Source organism: Balaenoptera borealis, assembly GCF_965194805.1.
Source record: "Balaenoptera borealis genome assembly, chromosome: 15".
Lineage (NCBI taxonomy): Eukaryota > Metazoa > Chordata > Mammalia > Artiodactyla > Balaenopteridae > Balaenoptera > Balaenoptera borealis.
The window spans coordinates 33,177,300-33,195,758 of record NC_138871.1 but is presented as its reverse complement, the minus strand read 5'-3'; the positions used below and the strand labels follow the sequence as shown (position 1 = coordinate 33,195,758).

The following is an 18,459-nucleotide window of genomic DNA, read 5'->3' as shown; positions in this document are numbered from 1 at the left end:
GTTCACTACCTTTATATTCACTTTTCTTTTTATGTTTTTAACTAGCTTTATGTTGATCAAAAAATACAGATGGGTTGCTGCTAAGGCAATGAGAACAGTCGGCCAGGAGGACCAGAGGTGATTGTGGGGATTGCCAAACACCTGCCCAAGGCTTCAGCTTCTGCATCTGTAAAGTCAGCCTGGGTGGTAGACTTGGAGTCTTTGATTCTGTGAAATATTTGGGGCTGGAGGGAGGAGAGCTACCACACCTTGTCATGATAGCTCCACCCCCTAGAACTGAGGAAAAGAGTTTACACATCCAGAAATAGGAAGGGTGACCTGTGGCTCTTCGGAATCCTCCCAGGGATGACTCTTGGGTCCACGTGACCCGTGTGGGTACTCACCTAGATCCTCTACATAGTTCATGTATGCAGTTCCACCAGAGATCCCCCAAACTGCCTCACTAGAATGAAGAAAAACAAAGGTGCTCTTACTTGGTAGAGTCTACTGGATGTATCTGGCGCTCATTAAACATATAAACATTATGGGATGGCTATCCATCTACTGGGATGGATACTGCCAATACACAATACACTCCCCATACCTATATTTCTGTGAGAAAAGGACAGACATGCCACATTAGAAGGTCAGTGCTACAAGGGAAGGGTAGGCAGACCACCTGAGAGGCCCTGGCTAATCTCTGATGGGTCAGGCGTTGAACTCAGAAGTTCATATAACATCATATAAGGATGTTCCATTAGGTTGGAGGAAAAGCAGACTCAGGAAAAATCATGCTGGAAACTTAGATTATAAGCATGACATCTGATCCAGCTCTGTTACAATGGGGGCACAAACATTAAACCAAAAATTTAAAGACATAACTGTAGACTTTCCATTGTGTTAAATGCCAAAAAATGAAAAATAGATGGTATTAATGCCATTTTTCATCTATTTTTCATTTCATTTCATTTTTTCATCATTTTTCACTTCAACAGGGGGCTTTTGACATGGTCTGCTGGATTTAGAATGCCTCCCCAAAAATGACACTTAAGCTGAGACAATAAACAAGCCTGAGGACTTAGCCAGACCAAGCAGCATTATCTTCCCCCGGCAATATGAATTAGGAAGCTTTCTGTGGGTTGCAATATTCTACGATGATTTAGATGGCTAATGTGTTTTTTGATGATAATTTTGAGGTATCAATCCTATATGTGTGGTTACAACCCCTTTCTCTTTTCTAATGTTGGCTATTAGTTTCTCCTGATTGAACTATCTATAGAGTTTGTCTTTTTATTTATTTATTTATTTATTTATTTATTTATTTATTTAATTTATGGCTGTGTTGGGTCTTCATTTCTGTGCGAGGGCTTTCTCTAGCTGTGGCAAGCGGGGGCCACTCTTCATTGCGGTACGCGGGCCTCTCACTATCGCGGCCTCTCTTGTTGCGGAGCACAGGCTCCAGACGCGCAGGCTCAGTAGTTGTGGCTCACGGGCCTAGTTGCTCCGTGGCATGTGGGATCTTCCCAGACCAGGGCTCGAACCCGTGTCCCCTGCATTGGCAGACAGATTCTCAACCACTGCGCCACCAGGGAAGCCCCGAGTTTGTCTTTTTTTATTGCTCTTTCTCTTCAAAATTTCTGGTTCTTGATGTATCATCTATACTGTTTTTGTCATTTCAAATTCTTTGTTTTCCATATTTGTTCTGTGGGTATGTTTTGAGTGTTGGGGGCTGTGCCAGTGACGGACAGTGCATTGGAGAATGGAGTCGTGGAGCCAGGAGGCCAGATAGGGGCTGGCAGAATCCTGGCAAAAGACCATGGCCTTCTGGAACAGGACAGGGAGTGAGGCCTAGAGGGATTCCTGGGACATTTGCAGAGTAGGATTAGAGGATGTGGGGTGAGGAAGAGACTTCAATCAAACCTGAGACCCTGGACCCTGATTAAAGCCCACTGGGTGGATTGCAATGCAGAGGATTTGGGACAAAGGAGATTTTAGGACTTAGGAGAATGCTGCTCGGGCAAAGTGTCAGCTGGCTGTTGTCCTGCCATTTTCTGGGGAACTTGTCCTGCATTTTGACGAGAGGGCTCTGCCAAGGTATTTTTAGGCAGTGACTCAGCAGGGAAGGCTTCTCCAGAATCCCCGCCTTAAGTGAATGGTCCCCACCCCCAATTTCCTGAGGGCAGCAGTGGAGCAGAGGCAGGACTCTGTGCTAGCTCAAGTTCTTCTTTGGAGGTGGAGTTCACAGGCTGCAAAGTGGGGAACCTTTCCAGAAGACAGTTCCAACCACTGGCTGTCAAAAACCCAAAAGAAAACATTTACATGAAACGTCAAGATAGAGAGCTCCGCAGTCAAGCCTCGATGTTCTGGTTTCTGAGGCCTCAAATGCCTGCCTTCTTCTCCTGCCCAAATCCACCCCTCCCGGCCCTCCTCCAGGATGTGATCCCACCCAGCCCAGCCGCTTCTATGTCCCCATTGCTGAAGCCCAAGAGACACTCAGATCGTCTGGACCTCTTGCCCCATCACAGCTTTTCACAATACTACTGGGAGTGTCTCTTACAGATACAAGTTTTTCTTTTTCTTTCTTTCTTTTTTTTTATTGAAGTATAGTTGATTTACAAAGTTTCAGGTGTATAGCAAAGTGATTCATTTATATAAATATGTGTTTGTGTGTGTATATATATATTTACATATGTATATATGTATTCCTTTTCAGATTCTTTTCCATTGTAGGCTATTACAAGATATTGACTATCATTCCCTGTGCTATACAGTAGGTCTTTGTTGTTTAGCTATTTTATATATAGTATTGTGTATCTGTTAATCCCAAATTCCAATTTATCCCTCCACCCCCCATTTCCCCTTTGGTAACCATGTTTGTTTTCTATGTCTGTGAGTCTATTTCTGTTTTGTTAATAAGTTCATTTGTATCAATTTTTTTAAAGTTTCCACATATAAGTGATATCGTATGATATTTGTCTTTCTCTGTCTGACTTACTTCACTTAGTATGATAATCTCTAGGTCTATCCATGTTGCTGCAAATGGCATTATTTCACTCTTTTTTATGGCTGAGTAATATTCCACTGTGTATACATACCACATCTTCTTTATCCATTCATCTGTCAATGGACACTTAGGTTGCTTCCATGTCTTCGCTATTGTAAATAGTGCTGCTATGAACATTGGAGTGCATGACCAGTTTTTCTTGATATGGAATAAATATTTTTCACTAATGAGTTTCAAGTATATGGTATACTCAGACTCATTTTCTCTTATAGAGCTGCGGAATAAACACAATAGCTCCATATACCAGGGATCAGCAGACTTTTCTTAAAGGGCCACATATGAAATATTTAGGCTTTGCAGGCCAGACAGTCTCTGCTGCAGCTACTCAACTCTGTTCTTATACAAGAATTCAGCCAAAGACAATACAAAAATGAATGAGCATGGCTATGTTCCTGTAACACTTTATTTATGGATGCTGAAATTCAAATTTCACATGATTTTCACATGCCATGAAATATTCTCCTTTTGAGTTTTTTCCCCAACCATTTGAAAATGTTAGATCCATTCTTAGCTCACAGGCTGTACAAATAAAGGTGATGGGCCAGGTTTGGTTCCTGGGCCATGGTTCATCCAGTCTTGTCTCCATCCTCCAGGCTGAAAGATATGCTGCCTACCCCATGCTCTAATTCCTCATCAGTCTTCCGATCTTGTCTGAAGAGTTTCCTAGGGTTCCCCAATTCTGCGTTGGGTGTCCCTTTTCTACATTTCCATGCAGTCTCAAGTCCTGGACTTCCTTGTCATCTCACTAACCACACAGTATTGTAATGACTTGGTAACATTTGAGTCTTCATAGCTCTGTCACTCCATGAGGACAGGGATCCTGTGGGTCCCTCAGGTTCACTGCTGAAACCCCAGTGCCTGACATAGTGTCTTGCACCTAGTAGGTTCTCTCAACACATTGGTTGAATAAATGATTGTGTGAATATATGAATGAATCCCAGACCTATTTTAAGCTCTCTGATAGACTAAAGAGATCAATGGGTCATAGCTATAAGGAGTTACCACATGAAAAACTAGAGACTAAGTAGAGAATGCTCAATTGTACTCTGTGACTTGGAGAAAGAAGAAAGCAATGAAGACTAGAATAGTTTAACAGGCTTATTGGAAGAGTAGACCTTAAACTTATCTTTGAGGCAGTTAGGTAGAAGAGATAAAGGAAAAGGTGTTGGGGGTTATTATTCCAGAAGGGGCAGTTGCAAAAATATTTTGGTCAGATACATCTTTATCAGACTCTACTCCTCTGCAAAATGTCTTTGTGGAAGCTGGGATCTTATTCAGTGGATCACCAAGGGGGAGGTGAGGAGAGTTCTGGAGGTTTGTTTTCAAAAAACATTGTTTGTTTTTTTCCAGAGATACAGATGTGCACACGGTAGCCTCCCTGCTGAAGCTCTACCTCCGAGACCTCCCAGAGCCAGTGGTTCCCTGGAGCCAGTATGAGGGGTTTCTGCTCTGCGGGCAGCTCATGAATGCAGATGAGGCAAAGGTTTGTATCTCAATAGAGTTAGTTGTCCTGCTTCGGAAGAAGGTGAGGGTTACTGAACACTATTCTGGTAGGCAAGCAACAGTGGGTCATGGGTGAACCCCATAACTTTTGGTGAGATACTTTGTCAAACTGGAACTCTCAGCAACAAAATTCCAATGAAGCCAATCATGGTGACAGCCTTTATGGGATGTTGCACTCCAACAAAGTACTGGACTATCATTAAATACCCCCAAGTCACTCTAAAATTAGTAAGAGAGTGAGGATGCTTCTGAGAAGGGTTTCAAGCAATATGGCCTTGCTAAGACCCGCTGGGACAAAAAGACAGACTGACCCACCTGGAGGGCAGGTGAGAGGTCCAAATGTTCTAGATCTGCGATGACCATGCGTGTCATGCATGGGTATACAAGAAACACATGTGCCAGGGAGAGGAAGGACAAGAGCTTTTCTTGGTTCCTTTCAGCTGCAGCTGCCTGTAGGGTCTGCAGTCCCCATCTGCAGCATCATGCAGCTCCTCACCAGCAGGAATTTTGATCCTTGTGTAAATTGTTTCCTTAAAGCCCTGATAGTCAACATGTTAAACAAACTAACCAACCAGCAAAAGAAAACCTGACTGACAACAAACTAGCCAACCAGCAAAAGAAAACCTGACTGACAACAATAAAACTATTATGGTTTTTTTTTTTTTAATTTATTTATTTTATTTATTTATTTTTGGCTGTGTTGGGTCTTCGTTTCTGTGCGAGGGCTTTCTCCAGTTGCGGCAAGTGGGGGCCACTCTTCATCGCGGCGCGCGGGCCTCTCACTATTGCGGCCTCTCTTGTTGCGGAGCACAGGCTCCAGACGTGCAGGCTCAGTAGTTGTGGCTCACGGGCCTAGTTGCTCCGTGGCATGTGGGATCTTCCCAGACCAGGGCTCGAACCCGTGTCCCCTGCATTGGCAGACAGATTCTCAACCACTGCGCCACCAGGGAAGCCCCTATTATGGTTTTTAACCGAGATTTGCAAAACTAAATGGCCCATGAATGCATTTGTTACACAGCTAATAAAGGGGTCTAACTGCCCACTTTGGGGAGGTTAGTGTTTAGCACTACTATGTTAAAAGTTCTCCCTGGTGGCGCAGTGGTACCAAAACCAGTGAACCTCTCCAGGCTACTCTTGCAACTTCCTGTGGATTTATAGTTATTTCAAAATTAGAAGTTTTATAAAAATAAACAAATGGGACCTAATGAAACTTCAAAGCTTTTGCACAGCAAAGGAAACCATAAACAAGACGAAAAGACAACCCTCAGAATGGGAGAAAATATTTGCAAATGAAGCAACTGACAGAGGATTAATCTCCAAAATATACAAGCAGCTCGTGCAGCTCAATATCAAAAAAACAAACAGCCCAATCTAAAAATGGGCAGAAGATCTAAATAGACATTTCTCCAAAGAAGATATACAGATGGCCAACAAACACATGAAAAGATGCTCAACATCACTAATCATTAGAGAAATGTAAATCAAAACTACAATGAGGTATCACCTCACACCATTCAGACTGGCCATCATCAAAAAATCTACAAACAATAAATGCTGGAGAGGGTGTGGAGAAAAGGGAACCCTCTTGCACTGTTGGTGGGAATGTAACTTGATACAGCCACTATGGAGAACAGTATGGAGGTTACTCCAAAAACTAAAAATAAAGCTACCAAACGACCCAGCAATCCCACTACTAGGCATATACCCTGAGAAAACTGTAATTCAAAAAGGGTCATGTACCACAATGTTCATTGCAGCTGTATTTACAATAGCCAGGACATGGAAGCAACCTAAGTGTCCATTGACAGATGAATGGATAAAGAAGATGTGGCACATATATACAATGGAATATTACTCAGCCATAAAAAGAAATGAAATTGAGTTATTTGTAGTGAGGTCGATGGACCTAGAGTCTGTCATACAGAGTGAAGTAAGTCAGAAAGAGAAAAACAAATACCGTGTGCTAACACATATATATGGAATCTAAAAAAAAAAAAAAAGGGTTCTGAAGAACCTAGGGGCAGGACAGGAATAAAGACGCAGACATAGAGAATGGACTTGAGGGCACAGGGAGGGGGAAGGGTAAGCTGGGACGAAGTGAGAGAGTGGCATGGGCATATATACACTACCAAATGTAAGATAGATAGCTAGTGGGAAGCAGCCACATAGCACAGGGAGATCAGCTCGGTGCTTGGCATAGGGAGGGTGGGAGGGAGATACAAGAGGGAGGAGATATGGGGATATATGTATATGTATAGCTGATTCACTTTGTTGTAGGGCAGAGGCTAGCACACCATTGTAAAGCAATTATACTCCAATAAAGATGTTAAAACACACACACACACACAAAACTACGGGAACAGGAGTGACTGCCAAAGTGTTGCTTCTGCAGAGATGCACCAATTATGCTCCAGGGTCCCATTGCTGGCAAGTGAGCAGGCTCTTTTACTGGCATTAAAAATCTCTTCCCAGGCTCAGCAGGAGTTGATGAAGCAGCTCTCCATCCTTCCTCGAGACAACTATAGTCTCTTAAGCTACATCTGCAGGTAAGAGGCACCTGGTATCAGTTCCATAATTTTCAGCCACACCAGAAAGAATTCCCCAGTTAGAGGAGGAAAGAGTATCTCTGTGAACTCAAGAGATTCTGGTCCAGACCTCTGGAAGGTCAACTCTATTCACATAGCACTGAGGTAGTTTCCTGTGTCCCCAAGACAATTGAAAGGATCCCGGAAAATCTAATCAGCATAAAAAGGAAACATGCTTCCTCCTTCAAGCCTGCCCCAGTGCTGCCCACAGTCCTGGGACAGGCATTAGAACTCAGAATTCTTATAATGTTTCTAGAATCATCTCCCATTTTCCTGTCTCTGGACCATAACTTAGCACCCCAGAGACATTCATTCCAGGCCACCTTTCTTAATTCCCTTTCTGAGGACAGACCTGCTATGTGCTGTCTCTGTGGCAACACATAGCATGTGGATTGACCCAGATCTGGCTGAGTTGGGAGCCTGGATCTCCATGTCAGACATAGCTGAAATTTATCTTTATTTTTTTTAATTTATTTATTTTATTTATTTATATTTGGCTGCGTTAGGTCTTTGTTGCTGCACGCGGGTTTCTCTAGTTGCGGCACGCGGGCTTCTCATTCCTGTGGCTTCTCTTGTTGTGGAGCACAGGCTCTAGGCGCACAGGCTTCAGTAGTTGTGGTGCATGGGCTTAGTTGCTCCGCGGCATGTGGTATCTTCCCGGACCAGGGCTCGAACCCGTGTGCCCTGCATTGGTAGGCGGATTCTTAACCACTGTGTCACCAGGGAAGCCCTAGTTTTATTTTTTTTTTAATAATTTTTTGTAGTTTCCAGATGATAAAAGAGTTACACATGCTTGATTTGGAAACTAGGAGAATATAAAATACTGTAAATAGATGAACATTTCCCCAAATCCCCTCACCCAGAAAAAGTCACTATTAATATTTGAGTGTGTTTCCTTCTGAATGTTTTTGTCTCTGTGATAGATCATCACATGCATCAATATAAATATAGGGAAACAATTTTTATACCAAATTAGAAATATATTTTTAAATAAAGAATATATATATACTTGTATCCTGCTTCTTTTAGCTAAATGTTGTATAGTGAGCATTTTCCTATGTCACAAAGTAGGATTATACATGACTCTATAATATTCCATAATGTTTCCTCATTTGGACACCCTCCCGCCACTTATTTGATAATTTCTCCGTATTTGGAATTTTATGTTGCTTCAGCCGATTTACTTATAAATGGTTTTTAGAGACAGTATTTAGAAGTGTTTTTTTCTGATCTTTTCAGGTTTTTAAAATAGTGAATCTGAGAGCTTCATTCCTCAAATAGGTGGGATTACAGCAAAAATTCAGTGTTAGTTTTTGAGCACTTGCTGAGAATTTGAGATGCTTGGTGGTGTAACCTGAGGATGAGACCAAGGAGGTACCATGAATTCCCATTTCTGAGATCTTCCCACGATGAAGTTCTCTTCTCCGGAGACTCAGCTGGGATAGGTGCTGAGAGCCTGGGAGAGAAGCCTGTAAAGTCAGGACCAGGGATAGTCAAACACCCATTTTAGTCCTTCTTGTCTCCTCTTAGCTCCCTGAACTGGACCCTGTCTCCTGCCGATGTGACTCCTCACCCACCCCTGGCCCCAGTGCCACCATCAGCAGCTGGGTTGCTTGTGTCTCTTCTTCCTTGATCTTGAATCTTTCAGGGGGAAGCTAAATTCTTGTAGTCAGAGCAGACTGGTCCCATTCCTGAGACCAGAAGGAAAGAGTTGAGACCCACCTCTGGGATCCTGTGGGTACCTGGAAGTGCTTCCTTGTGGCAACTTCCTATTTCCTACTCTGGGATTTCCTGGTTGCCCACAGGTTTCTCCATGAAATCCAGCTGAACTGTGGAGTTAACAAGATGAGTGTGGACAATCTGGCTACTGTGATTGGTGTGAATCTCATCAGGTCGAAGGTCGAAGACCCTGCTGTGATCATGAGAGGTACGCTGGTCCTGTGGTGAAGGTAGGGGCAGAAGAAGTAAAGACAGTGACATCGCTACCAAATTGCTCTGCAATTTGCCAAGCATTTTCCGTTGATCATCTTGTCTGAGTTGTAAAATAGCCCTGTGAAATAAGCAGGCAGGAATTATGTTCATTTTCCAGGTTACAGCAGAGCAGAGAGGTTAAAGATTTACCAGTCATCACACAGTATGATAGGCTAGCACGAAAACAGTTAGCTAGTGTTTCTTAGTCTCTTAGTACTTTTAAACATCCTTAGCCAGAGAGAGCAAACAAGTGTGATTTTATAAGGCAACTCCCAAAGAGGCTACTTGTAAAGCTGCGCTGAAAAGACTTCTGAGGTAGTGTCTTGGTTCAGTGAGCAAGAGTCCTGACACAGAGTACTGATGTCTGCCGTGGTTTGGGGGAGGCAGTATGCCTGGTACGCATTCTCTATGCGTGCAATAAGAAATCAGATGTCATACTGAGGATCACATCAACAGAGAAAGATGTCTTCATTTTCTTTCCTGTCGTATTGCCTATAAACTGATCAAAGACTGATCCAGAGGACTGTAGGCCGAAAATAACCCTCTTTCGCCCCACTGCCATATCCTTCTTCTATCCCATCCCATTCACCACAATCTCCTACCCCAAGCAATTAAGAAGGGTCCTGTGAGGAGAAAATGGGGTCCTTTGGGGCCATGTGGTTTTAGAGTCAAGTTTAGAGACATCTCATGGGTGGAGAAACTTGAGGACCACCTGCCCCATGGTCCAGCACTACAAATGTCTTTCTTCTTTCTTTCAGGGACTCCTCAAATCCAAAGAGTGATGACCATGATGATCAGAGACCACGAAGTCCTCTTTCCCAAGTTCAAGGATGCACCCTTGTCACCCCCTGCCCCCAAAAATGACCCCAAGAAACCTCCAGTGGCGCGAAGCTCTGTGGGCTGGGATGCCACTGAGGACCCTCCAATTTCTAGAACAGACAGCGTCAGTAACACGGTAAGGTGCAGAGGGCCTTCCTCCTTCCATCCGACTCTTCCTTCAGTCCAGGTCATTCCATGTAAGAGCTGCTCTGGAACGGCGATTTAGGGAGCCCTGGGTGATGCTGTGGCAGTGGGCACAGCTGATATAGACCCATTTGAATGAATCTTGAAAGCCTGGCCTCTTTCAAAATCTAGTTTCTGTTGGTATCCTGGAGGTGGGATTAGTGACATGTGTGCCCATCCCCCAATGACTAAGCAATGGGAGTCCTCACTAAAGCCCACTCTAAACCCTTTCAAACTCAGTCCAGGGAAGTTCGATGGGGAAATTACATACCACAGTGTTAATGTTCTAGTGAGAGTTGTTGAAAATTCCGGGTGAAAGTCCAGAGAGAACGGTTTCCTGCTAAGCCATGAAACGTGATTCCTTTCTCAGAGTATGTATGTGTTTGTGTAATATTTCTCATTCCCTGATAAGCTGTCTCAGCAATGTCAACCCCCTCATTTGTACTGAAGGGTTGGGGCTCACGTTCACAATGTCAAAAAACTCTGCAGACTCTGAAATTTAGACTATTTAGGCCAATAATTTGCAAAGCTCAAATATTTTAACGTATTTATAGAGGCAAATATTTTTTAAAAGAATGTGTGAACTTTATATAGCAGCTTAATTCTTTATGTGTGGTCAAGGAATGAATGTAAAATTTCCAGTTCGCCAGGTAATGTCAGTTGCCTACTGTTAATCCCGAGGATGATTAAGAATGTATTGGAAAAAAGATGGTGGTAGTTGTGATTTTTCTTGGGTGATGCCTGTCTGGACACAGTGCATTTACTAATACTCTAAAATCAAATTAATATTTAGAAATGTTTATTTCATATAATGAAATCATCCTAGACATCTTTGAGAGTAGCCATTGTTGTGCTCATTTGACAAGTTTCTGTATTTATTGTAACAGTATGGACAGCAATGGACAGGCAGTGTGCTGGGAACCTTAAACAGATCACATCTGGAGTCCTCACCATTACTCTGTAGGGCAGAATTTATCATCCACATTTTATAGCTGAGGCACTGAGTCTCAGGGAGGTTGACCAGCTGTCCCAAGATGACAGCAGTAGAATGGTCGAGAGTGGGACTTAGATCTAGTTTGCACCTCAGGGCCCAGGTCCTTCTGACTCCAGGTGGGGTTGCCAAGGCAGGTGATGAGCTAGAAGCGTCAGACAGACAGGTTGAGCTCTGATTTCTCATTTTAGGGCTCAATCTTTTCCTTTTTAATTTAATCTAAAAATACATATGCATGACTCAAGAAAGTCAAAACAAAAGAAAGAGAGATGTTTAGAACTCCTGCTCCCTCTGCTGTCTGCACCCACCTTATTCTTCCATGCCTTTATCAGTTTCTTTTGTATCCTTCCAGTGTTCCTTTTTGCAAATATAAGCAGATATGAGTGTAAATTGTTATTTACCTCCCTTTTTACACAAAGCGTAACATGTTCACTCTCTCCCTCTCCACACACACACACGCTACTGTGTATCTTGAATTTTTCTGTTTAACAGATACCCTGGAGACCTTTTCATGTCAATACATAGGCAGTACCTCATACAACCTCAAGTTTCTGGCAGATGTGTGGTGTTACATTCTGTGCATGTACCGTGATCTACTCAGCCAACCTCCATAGATGAACAGGTTTCTTTTACTCCTTTGTACTACAAACAAGGATGCAATGAATAACCTTGGCCATGCTTCATTTTGTGCTCAGGCAAATATATTTCTGGGATAAATTCCTACAAGTATGATTGCTGAGTCAGAGGGTAAATAGATTTGTAGTATGTAATTTTGATTAACATTGTTAAACTGTGGTTGTGCCATTTTGCACTTCCACCAGCAATGCATGAAATAACCTATTTCCCTATAGTTTCGCCAGCAGAGTGTGTTGTCAGATTTTGGAGGATTGCCCATCTGTTAGATGAGAACTAATATTTCAGTAATTTTAATTTCAATTTGAGTTTTTCCTGTTATAAGAGTGTTCAAATATTTTTTTTTTACGTGTAAGGGCCAGTTGCATTTTTCCTCCATGAACTCTCTGATCTTGCTCTTTGCCCATATTTATATTAGTCTTTTTCTTCTCAATTTTTGTGAACTTTATGCATTATGGAGAGTAGCCTGTTGTCTGTGATATACATTGCAAATATTTTTGTCAGTTTGTCATTCTTTGATTTAGCATGTGGTGGTTTCTTTGTTTTATTTTTAATTTTGGGGGTCGTGGAAACACATGTGGATTGAGTTTATCAAATTATTCTTATATGGCTTCTGGATTTGGGTCATAGTTAGAAAAGCCCCCCCCCCCCATTCTAAGGTTATAACAGAATCCTAGTTTAGGGTCCCTTACTACAAACAAACAATTGATTTTAGTCAGCAGTTTACCTCTAGAGCATGAGTCCCTTCAAGTATAATATCCTTTTGGAAAAATGCCACACAGATAATCAACTAATGTGACAAATTAAGAGATGGTCTTCTAATTGAGTTTCATAGGTGTGTGGCCAGGAGATACTTTCTTTCAAGTCTCTAATCCTTATCTTGGGAACGTGACACGTGTGGGAAAAACCCATGTAACATCCGTGACCACTTTTTTCTAGGCCAGCAACTCAGATGCAACCAGCCCCACTGGACAACGGCCAAGTGATGGGTGTCTAGAAGACAAAGCATCCAGGGAAAAGCCAGGAGATTGGAAGCTGCAGTCACGAAAAAGGACTCAGACGCTCCCTAACCGGAAATGCTTCTTGACATCAGCTTTGCAAGGTGCCAACAGCTGCAAAGTAGAGATCTTTAAAAATGAGTTCTGGTCATCTCCTTTGGAGGGGAAGGCAGGGGATGGGCACAGGAGAACGATGTCTCAAGATGTGCCACAGTTTTTCGACTCCCAGCGGACTTCCACCTATGATAATGTCCCCACCCAGCCGGGGTCCCCTGGGGATGAAGCCGGTACACTATCATCCCAGGCCTGTGACTCCAAGAGAGATGCTCTTGCCAGCCTAAACTCTGAAACCGGGCCTGGGAAAAAGAACTCCGGAGAAGAGGAACTTGAATCTTTGCAGAGGATGGTCCAGGAGCTGCAAAAGGAAATAGAAATACAGAAGCAAATGTATGAGGAACAGATTGAAAAGTAAGTCACGTCCAGAGGGCCCTGGGCAGCCACTCGCCTTCCATCTTAAAAGCAATAGGGATTGTTCTCCTCTGCCAAAGAAGTGACATTATAAAACTTCAGTTACAGAAGATGCTATCTACAGCAGTTGGGCCTAATAAGGAACAGGGCAAAGGCATTGAGGAGATGACTAAATTAGTGAACACTCTAAGCTTTACCTTACATTCATGAAAAGTTAAATATGTAGCTTAAGTAGTTTAATCAACTGTTTCCAAACAGTGGTTGTTTAAGCATCAACATGTCTTAACGAATTAAGAGAAATTTTTAAACTTTTTATATTAATGTTATTCATCAACTCTGCAAACATTTATTGAGCATCTACTATGTGCCAGGCACCATCTCAGCTGTTAGAGAATAGCACTGAGCAAAACACACAAAAGCCCTTTTGCTTATAGAGCTTTCCTTCTAGTGGAGACAGACAGAGAATACAAAAAGGTCATTAAAACATATGCTATGTCAGATGGTGGAAAATGCTAGGGAGAGAAATAAAGCAGGGCAGGAGGTTGGGGAGCTCAGGAAGGGGGTTCCAGTGTTACATAGGGTGGTTGGGGAAGGCCTCACTGAGAAGGTGACACTTGAGCAAAGGCCTGAAGGAGGGGAGGGAACGAGGGAGGTCCATGTGGGAGGGGTTGGGGTGGGTGTGGGAGAGAGCAGGCCAGGCAGAGAGAACCAAAGTGCAGAGGCTATGGGAAGGGAGGGGTCTGGCGTGTTCATGCAGAGGAAGAGCGGTGGTTGGTGGCAGCAGGGGAGTGACTGATGGGAGAGGGCAGAGAATGCAGAGGGCCTAGTCAGCCACCTGAAAGCCTAAGTGAGGCAGAGCTTCTGGGCACCCCTGACCTGACTGAGGCTTCAATGGGTCAGGATCACTAACTCCCCACGATCTCAGACTGCAGGGGGTGAACGGAAGCGAGGCCGGTGACATGGCCATTGCCACCATTTCACACAAATCTCTAAGATGCTCGGACATGATTTGCTCACTTGAGTAGATAAACTACTTTCTTGAAATCTTTTTCACACCACTGATTTTTCCTGAGAAGAAATCTCAATCCAGATTTGCCTAAAGTCACACTAATCAAAAGTTAGTGAAATATGAACCTAGTGGGGTTTTCGAACGACGGGTACTTTTCAGTCCATAGAGACTCAGGTACATGAAAGGAAGACTTTGGTGAACCTGTGTTCCCTGGAGAGGGCTGCCCATCTAGAACAACACATAACTTCTTGTCTAAGAAACTGAAATCAGCTGTTTGTAGACTCTGAGACTTGGGTGACATCTTGGCAGTGACCAAGGCAACCCCAGAGCAGACACTGAGCCCCAGTTTCTAGCACAGGGGTCATTGACAGGGTGGGGAAAAACTGGCTGCCATTGAGGTGGCCACTCCTCCTGAAGGGAGCAAAGTCTTCTGAATCCGCTGTCCCATTCCATCCTTGGGAGAGGAAGGAGAATTAACAGTCTACAGTGCCTGCTCTAAGCTTCATGCTTCAGACACGCCTTCTCATATAATCCCCTCAGTTATCCCGTGAAATAGGTAATACCCCCATTTTACAGAAGAAATGGGAGTTTAGGAAGTATAAAAAGGTTGCACAGCTAGTCATTGGTGGGACTGAGATTTGAACTCGGGTCAGCCAACCTCCCAAACCCACTCAGATTCTACCTCTCCACTGGAAGCAGTGGTCAAGATCTAGCATGGTGTCTCTTTTGAGGTTGCCCCCCAAAACAAGAAGGATATGGAGGACTCAGAGAAGAAAACTAAATTTGTAATGGGTGGAATTCCAGAGGAATGAGACTAATTTGGCTTTAAGAAGAAACAGGCAGGGGTAAGCAAGGCTCTGAAGAGAGGCCGTTGCCTGCAAAATGGACCAAGGCCCTGGAAGATAGAAGCCAGAGATGGGCTCAAACAGGAGCTCAAGTCTCCGTATAAAAATGAGCAGGGCATTGGGTAGCAGGGAAGCAGCATCTCACAGAATGAAATTCTGAAGCCAATTTCCAATCATAGTCTCCTCATAGGCCTGAAATTCCCTCCTTTGGCTCAAAAATGTCATATGTACTCTCATTCCCAAGGGTTAATTCAGCACAGCCTGGAGGGAGAGAGATGGGCACCTGAGACTAGACTAGGATTTTGGCCAGTAACGATGAAAATCCTGCGAATTCGGGAATCCAACAGATCCTTCACTTGGAGTGGGATTCAGAAACAAGGGTGGGCCTGACAAGACAGTTGCTCCCAAGGGGCAGCTCCCCCAAATTCTCCAAATCTTGGTCCCCAGGAACCTTCATAAGAGAAGGCTCTGGTCCGTGCTCTGCAATGAAGCAGGATGAGAAAGCATGCATGTGTACACCGGCGCCGGGAATCTGGAATCCAGATGGGGTTCAGCAGTCAGTCAACCTTTCCACTGAGCAGGACAGATGCAAGGCGCTGTGGGGCTGTAAATATTAGAGGTGGTCTCTTCATTCAAAGACTTTATTGTGTGGTGGGAGATACAAAACACAAAACGATGTGAAAAACAACACAAGAGATGTCATGAGATGGATGACAAATGACAAAAAAGGGGACAGGCTCTGGGAATTCAGGTTAACTGGGAAGTCCTCCTGTCGGGGATGGGACGTAACTAGGAGGTACAGGTTGGAGATGGGTCTTGGGATGTGGAAGGTAAAGTGGACAGAGGGGGTTGAGGGAAAGGCTGAAGGGAAGGTCTAGAGGTCCCACCCCGTCCTTTCATTCTTTTCTTTCCTTCCTCGTAGCCTTGAGACGGAAAATTATGATGTGTGGGCTAAGGTGGTGAGGCTCAGTGAAGAACTGGAGAAGGAGAAGAAGAAGTCTGCAGCCTTGGAAATCAGCCTCCGCAACGTGGAGCGCTCCCGGGAGGATGTGGAGAGGAGGAACAAGGCCTTGGAAGAGGATGTCAAGGAATTTGTCAAATCGATGAAGGAGCCCAGGACCGATGCTTGAGGGTCCCAGGAGCACCACAGAGACAGCCTGCAGAGACCCAGCAATGCTCCCTTTCTCGCTGCTAGCTGATGACCAGGAAGCAACATTCCTACCTAAGAAGGAGAGGACATTTTGGGGGGGGGAAACATCACACTTCCCAGTAAATAAATCAGTGGAGTTTGCTGGAGGATAAGGGTGAGCTGGGACTTGTGTGGACATGTCTGAGCCCCGGGGCTGTATTCAAAGGGATTGCATTACTCCACCGTGGTCTCAGGCCGAGTGAAGTGGCACCTCCCGTGGCTGAATGGAGACTCTGATGCAGGCCACATCCCAGGACCCAGGCAACAGGCTGACACCAACAGAGGCTGGACTGAGAAGTTGGTTCTTTGTTTCCTGTGTGGAACATTTCACCTAGTCAGACGGCCTTCGGGTGTCTCTGAGACACAGGGGCCAAAAATGATATTCAGCTTTTGATTTCTCAGCCATGGTGGGCTGTGTTTTGAGGGGCTGCACCTACTGAAGCCAGGACCCCATTCTGCCACCGCCCCCCCTGTGATGCAGACTCTCCAGGGCTGCCAACCTGACATTAGTATTAGGCAAAGACAAAACAAGCAGTAAATTGGATTTATGAAAGCAAAAGCGATTAGAAAATTAGATTCAAATAAAAAAAAAAAAGCAGGGCTATTGGTAATCCATACAACACCATGATGAGAGTAAAAGTCTCCCCTGCCTGGGGACAGATGCACCCCTCTCTGGGCACATGGCTTGATGAGCAGATCATGGGCCGCATTCCAATCCCACTTGCCTTTCAGAGGCCACGATTGCATAGGGCAGGCCCACTATGATGCAGCTTCCTTAGATGCTAGTTGGGTGTTTAGATAGTAACAGTCATGATAATAATATTTCTCCTATTTCCCCAAAATGCAAGTGATTTTACCCTTTAAAGGGACCTGTGGCACTAGAGAAGAGCTGGGAGAGGGCTTTCCCAGCTGACAGCTGACTTTTCCTTCTACATTAAGCCACCCTGGCCAAGGCCCCTGGTGAGGCCCCAGGCCTTGATAGGTAGGATGGTGGAGTCTTTAGTGATTTTTGTCATCATTCTAGTTAGGTGGTCTCCAAGCTCTTTTGACCATGTACCCCATCAATAGAAAATATTTGAACATACATTCCTCAATATAGGTATATTTATTTATTTATAAATTATACACACGTACTACTGTATTGTTATATCATAAAACATACACAGGACAAAAATTGAATAATGATGAGATAAAAAACAAATATAAGTAGATATTCTCAAATGTGCTTTTAGCTCTGGAAACTCCTGGCCCAATTTCCCAGCAGGTATTACCTGTACTAATGTTACATAGTTCATCCCATTACTCCCATAATTTTCTTGAACTCTTGAAGCCATGTGGCTGAATTAGTGGTTTGGAATCTCTGGTTACACAGTGAGAGTTTAGCCTTCCACAGCATCTGTGTCTCCTCCTTTATTCCTTTCTCTCCTATCATTTTCTCCCTTTTTCTCCTCCTCTCTGTGTTTTCTTCACTCTGGTTATTCCCCACTGCCTGTGGCCATGACATATTACTCACAGAGTGAAAGGGATGGACAGGGGGTCGATGTTTCTCAGTCCTGCTACCCAGGCCCTGCTCTGCCCACCTCCAGCACCCCAAGGACCAGACTGACAGAGGATAAGGATGGCACCTAGAGCTCCTCGTAGAGACTTGCTTACAGCAGATTGGGGGCTGGGAGACTGATTTGGAACATTATTAAGTAAAGCAATAAAATATTTGATTTCCTGGAGTTGATTTGTTTTTCAGTTACAGAGTAGCAAACATAGAAACACTTCCTGAACACCTAATGTCCACTGATGAGTGTCTATAGTTCTGCCAGACGTGTGCCATGTTCTCCCATGGGTTCCTGGCACGGACCCTTTGAATGCTAATATAGACTTGAGTATGGAAGTAGCCGGCTTCACAGTTCCAAAGGGAACATTTGTTTCAAGGAGCAAAGAGGAAGCCCTGAAGCCTGTTTGCTTGGGGGTCCACGTTATAGGACCTTGCTGGGTCTCAGGCTGGGTGGAAGGCCCATGTTTGAATCCCAAGCCCCTCCTGGTCAGGTGATACCTCTCATTCCACACCTTTTGCCAGAACTGCAAGATCACAGAGCGGCAGGTCCAGCATCAGAAGCCGGAACGTCAAGTCTTCTTCACAATCGAGAGGGGACCTGGTTTGCCTAAGCTGCTCCTGCGCCACCCTCCATATGAGGAGAACACAAGAAAGAGTTCCTCCAGGACCCCAG

The 18,459-nt window shown here is 44.2% G+C and overlaps 1 protein-coding gene across 3 annotated transcripts in view; it reads left to right on the top strand.

Moving 5' to 3' along the window:
• The window catches only part of ARHGAP25 (Rho GTPase activating protein 25), a 110,659-nt gene extending 92,698 nt beyond the window's left edge, over nucleotides 1-17,961 (top strand). For all 3 annotated transcript variants that reach the window (XM_082356345.1, XM_082356346.1, XM_082356347.1), the window contains 6 exons: nucleotides 4,394-4,526; nucleotides 7,019-7,092; nucleotides 8,937-9,058; nucleotides 9,861-10,057; nucleotides 12,668-13,194; nucleotides 15,971-17,961. In XM_082356345.1, the coding sequence (XP_082212471.1) occupies nucleotides 4,394-4,526; nucleotides 7,019-7,092; nucleotides 8,937-9,058; nucleotides 9,861-10,057; nucleotides 12,668-13,194; nucleotides 15,971-16,178 (1,261 nt within the window). In that variant the 3' untranslated portion in view covers nucleotides 16,179-17,961. The remainder of the gene's footprint in view (nucleotides 1-4,393; nucleotides 4,527-7,018; nucleotides 7,093-8,936; nucleotides 9,059-9,860; nucleotides 10,058-12,667; nucleotides 13,195-15,970) is intronic.
• Nucleotides 17,962-18,459: the final 498 nt, after the last annotated feature.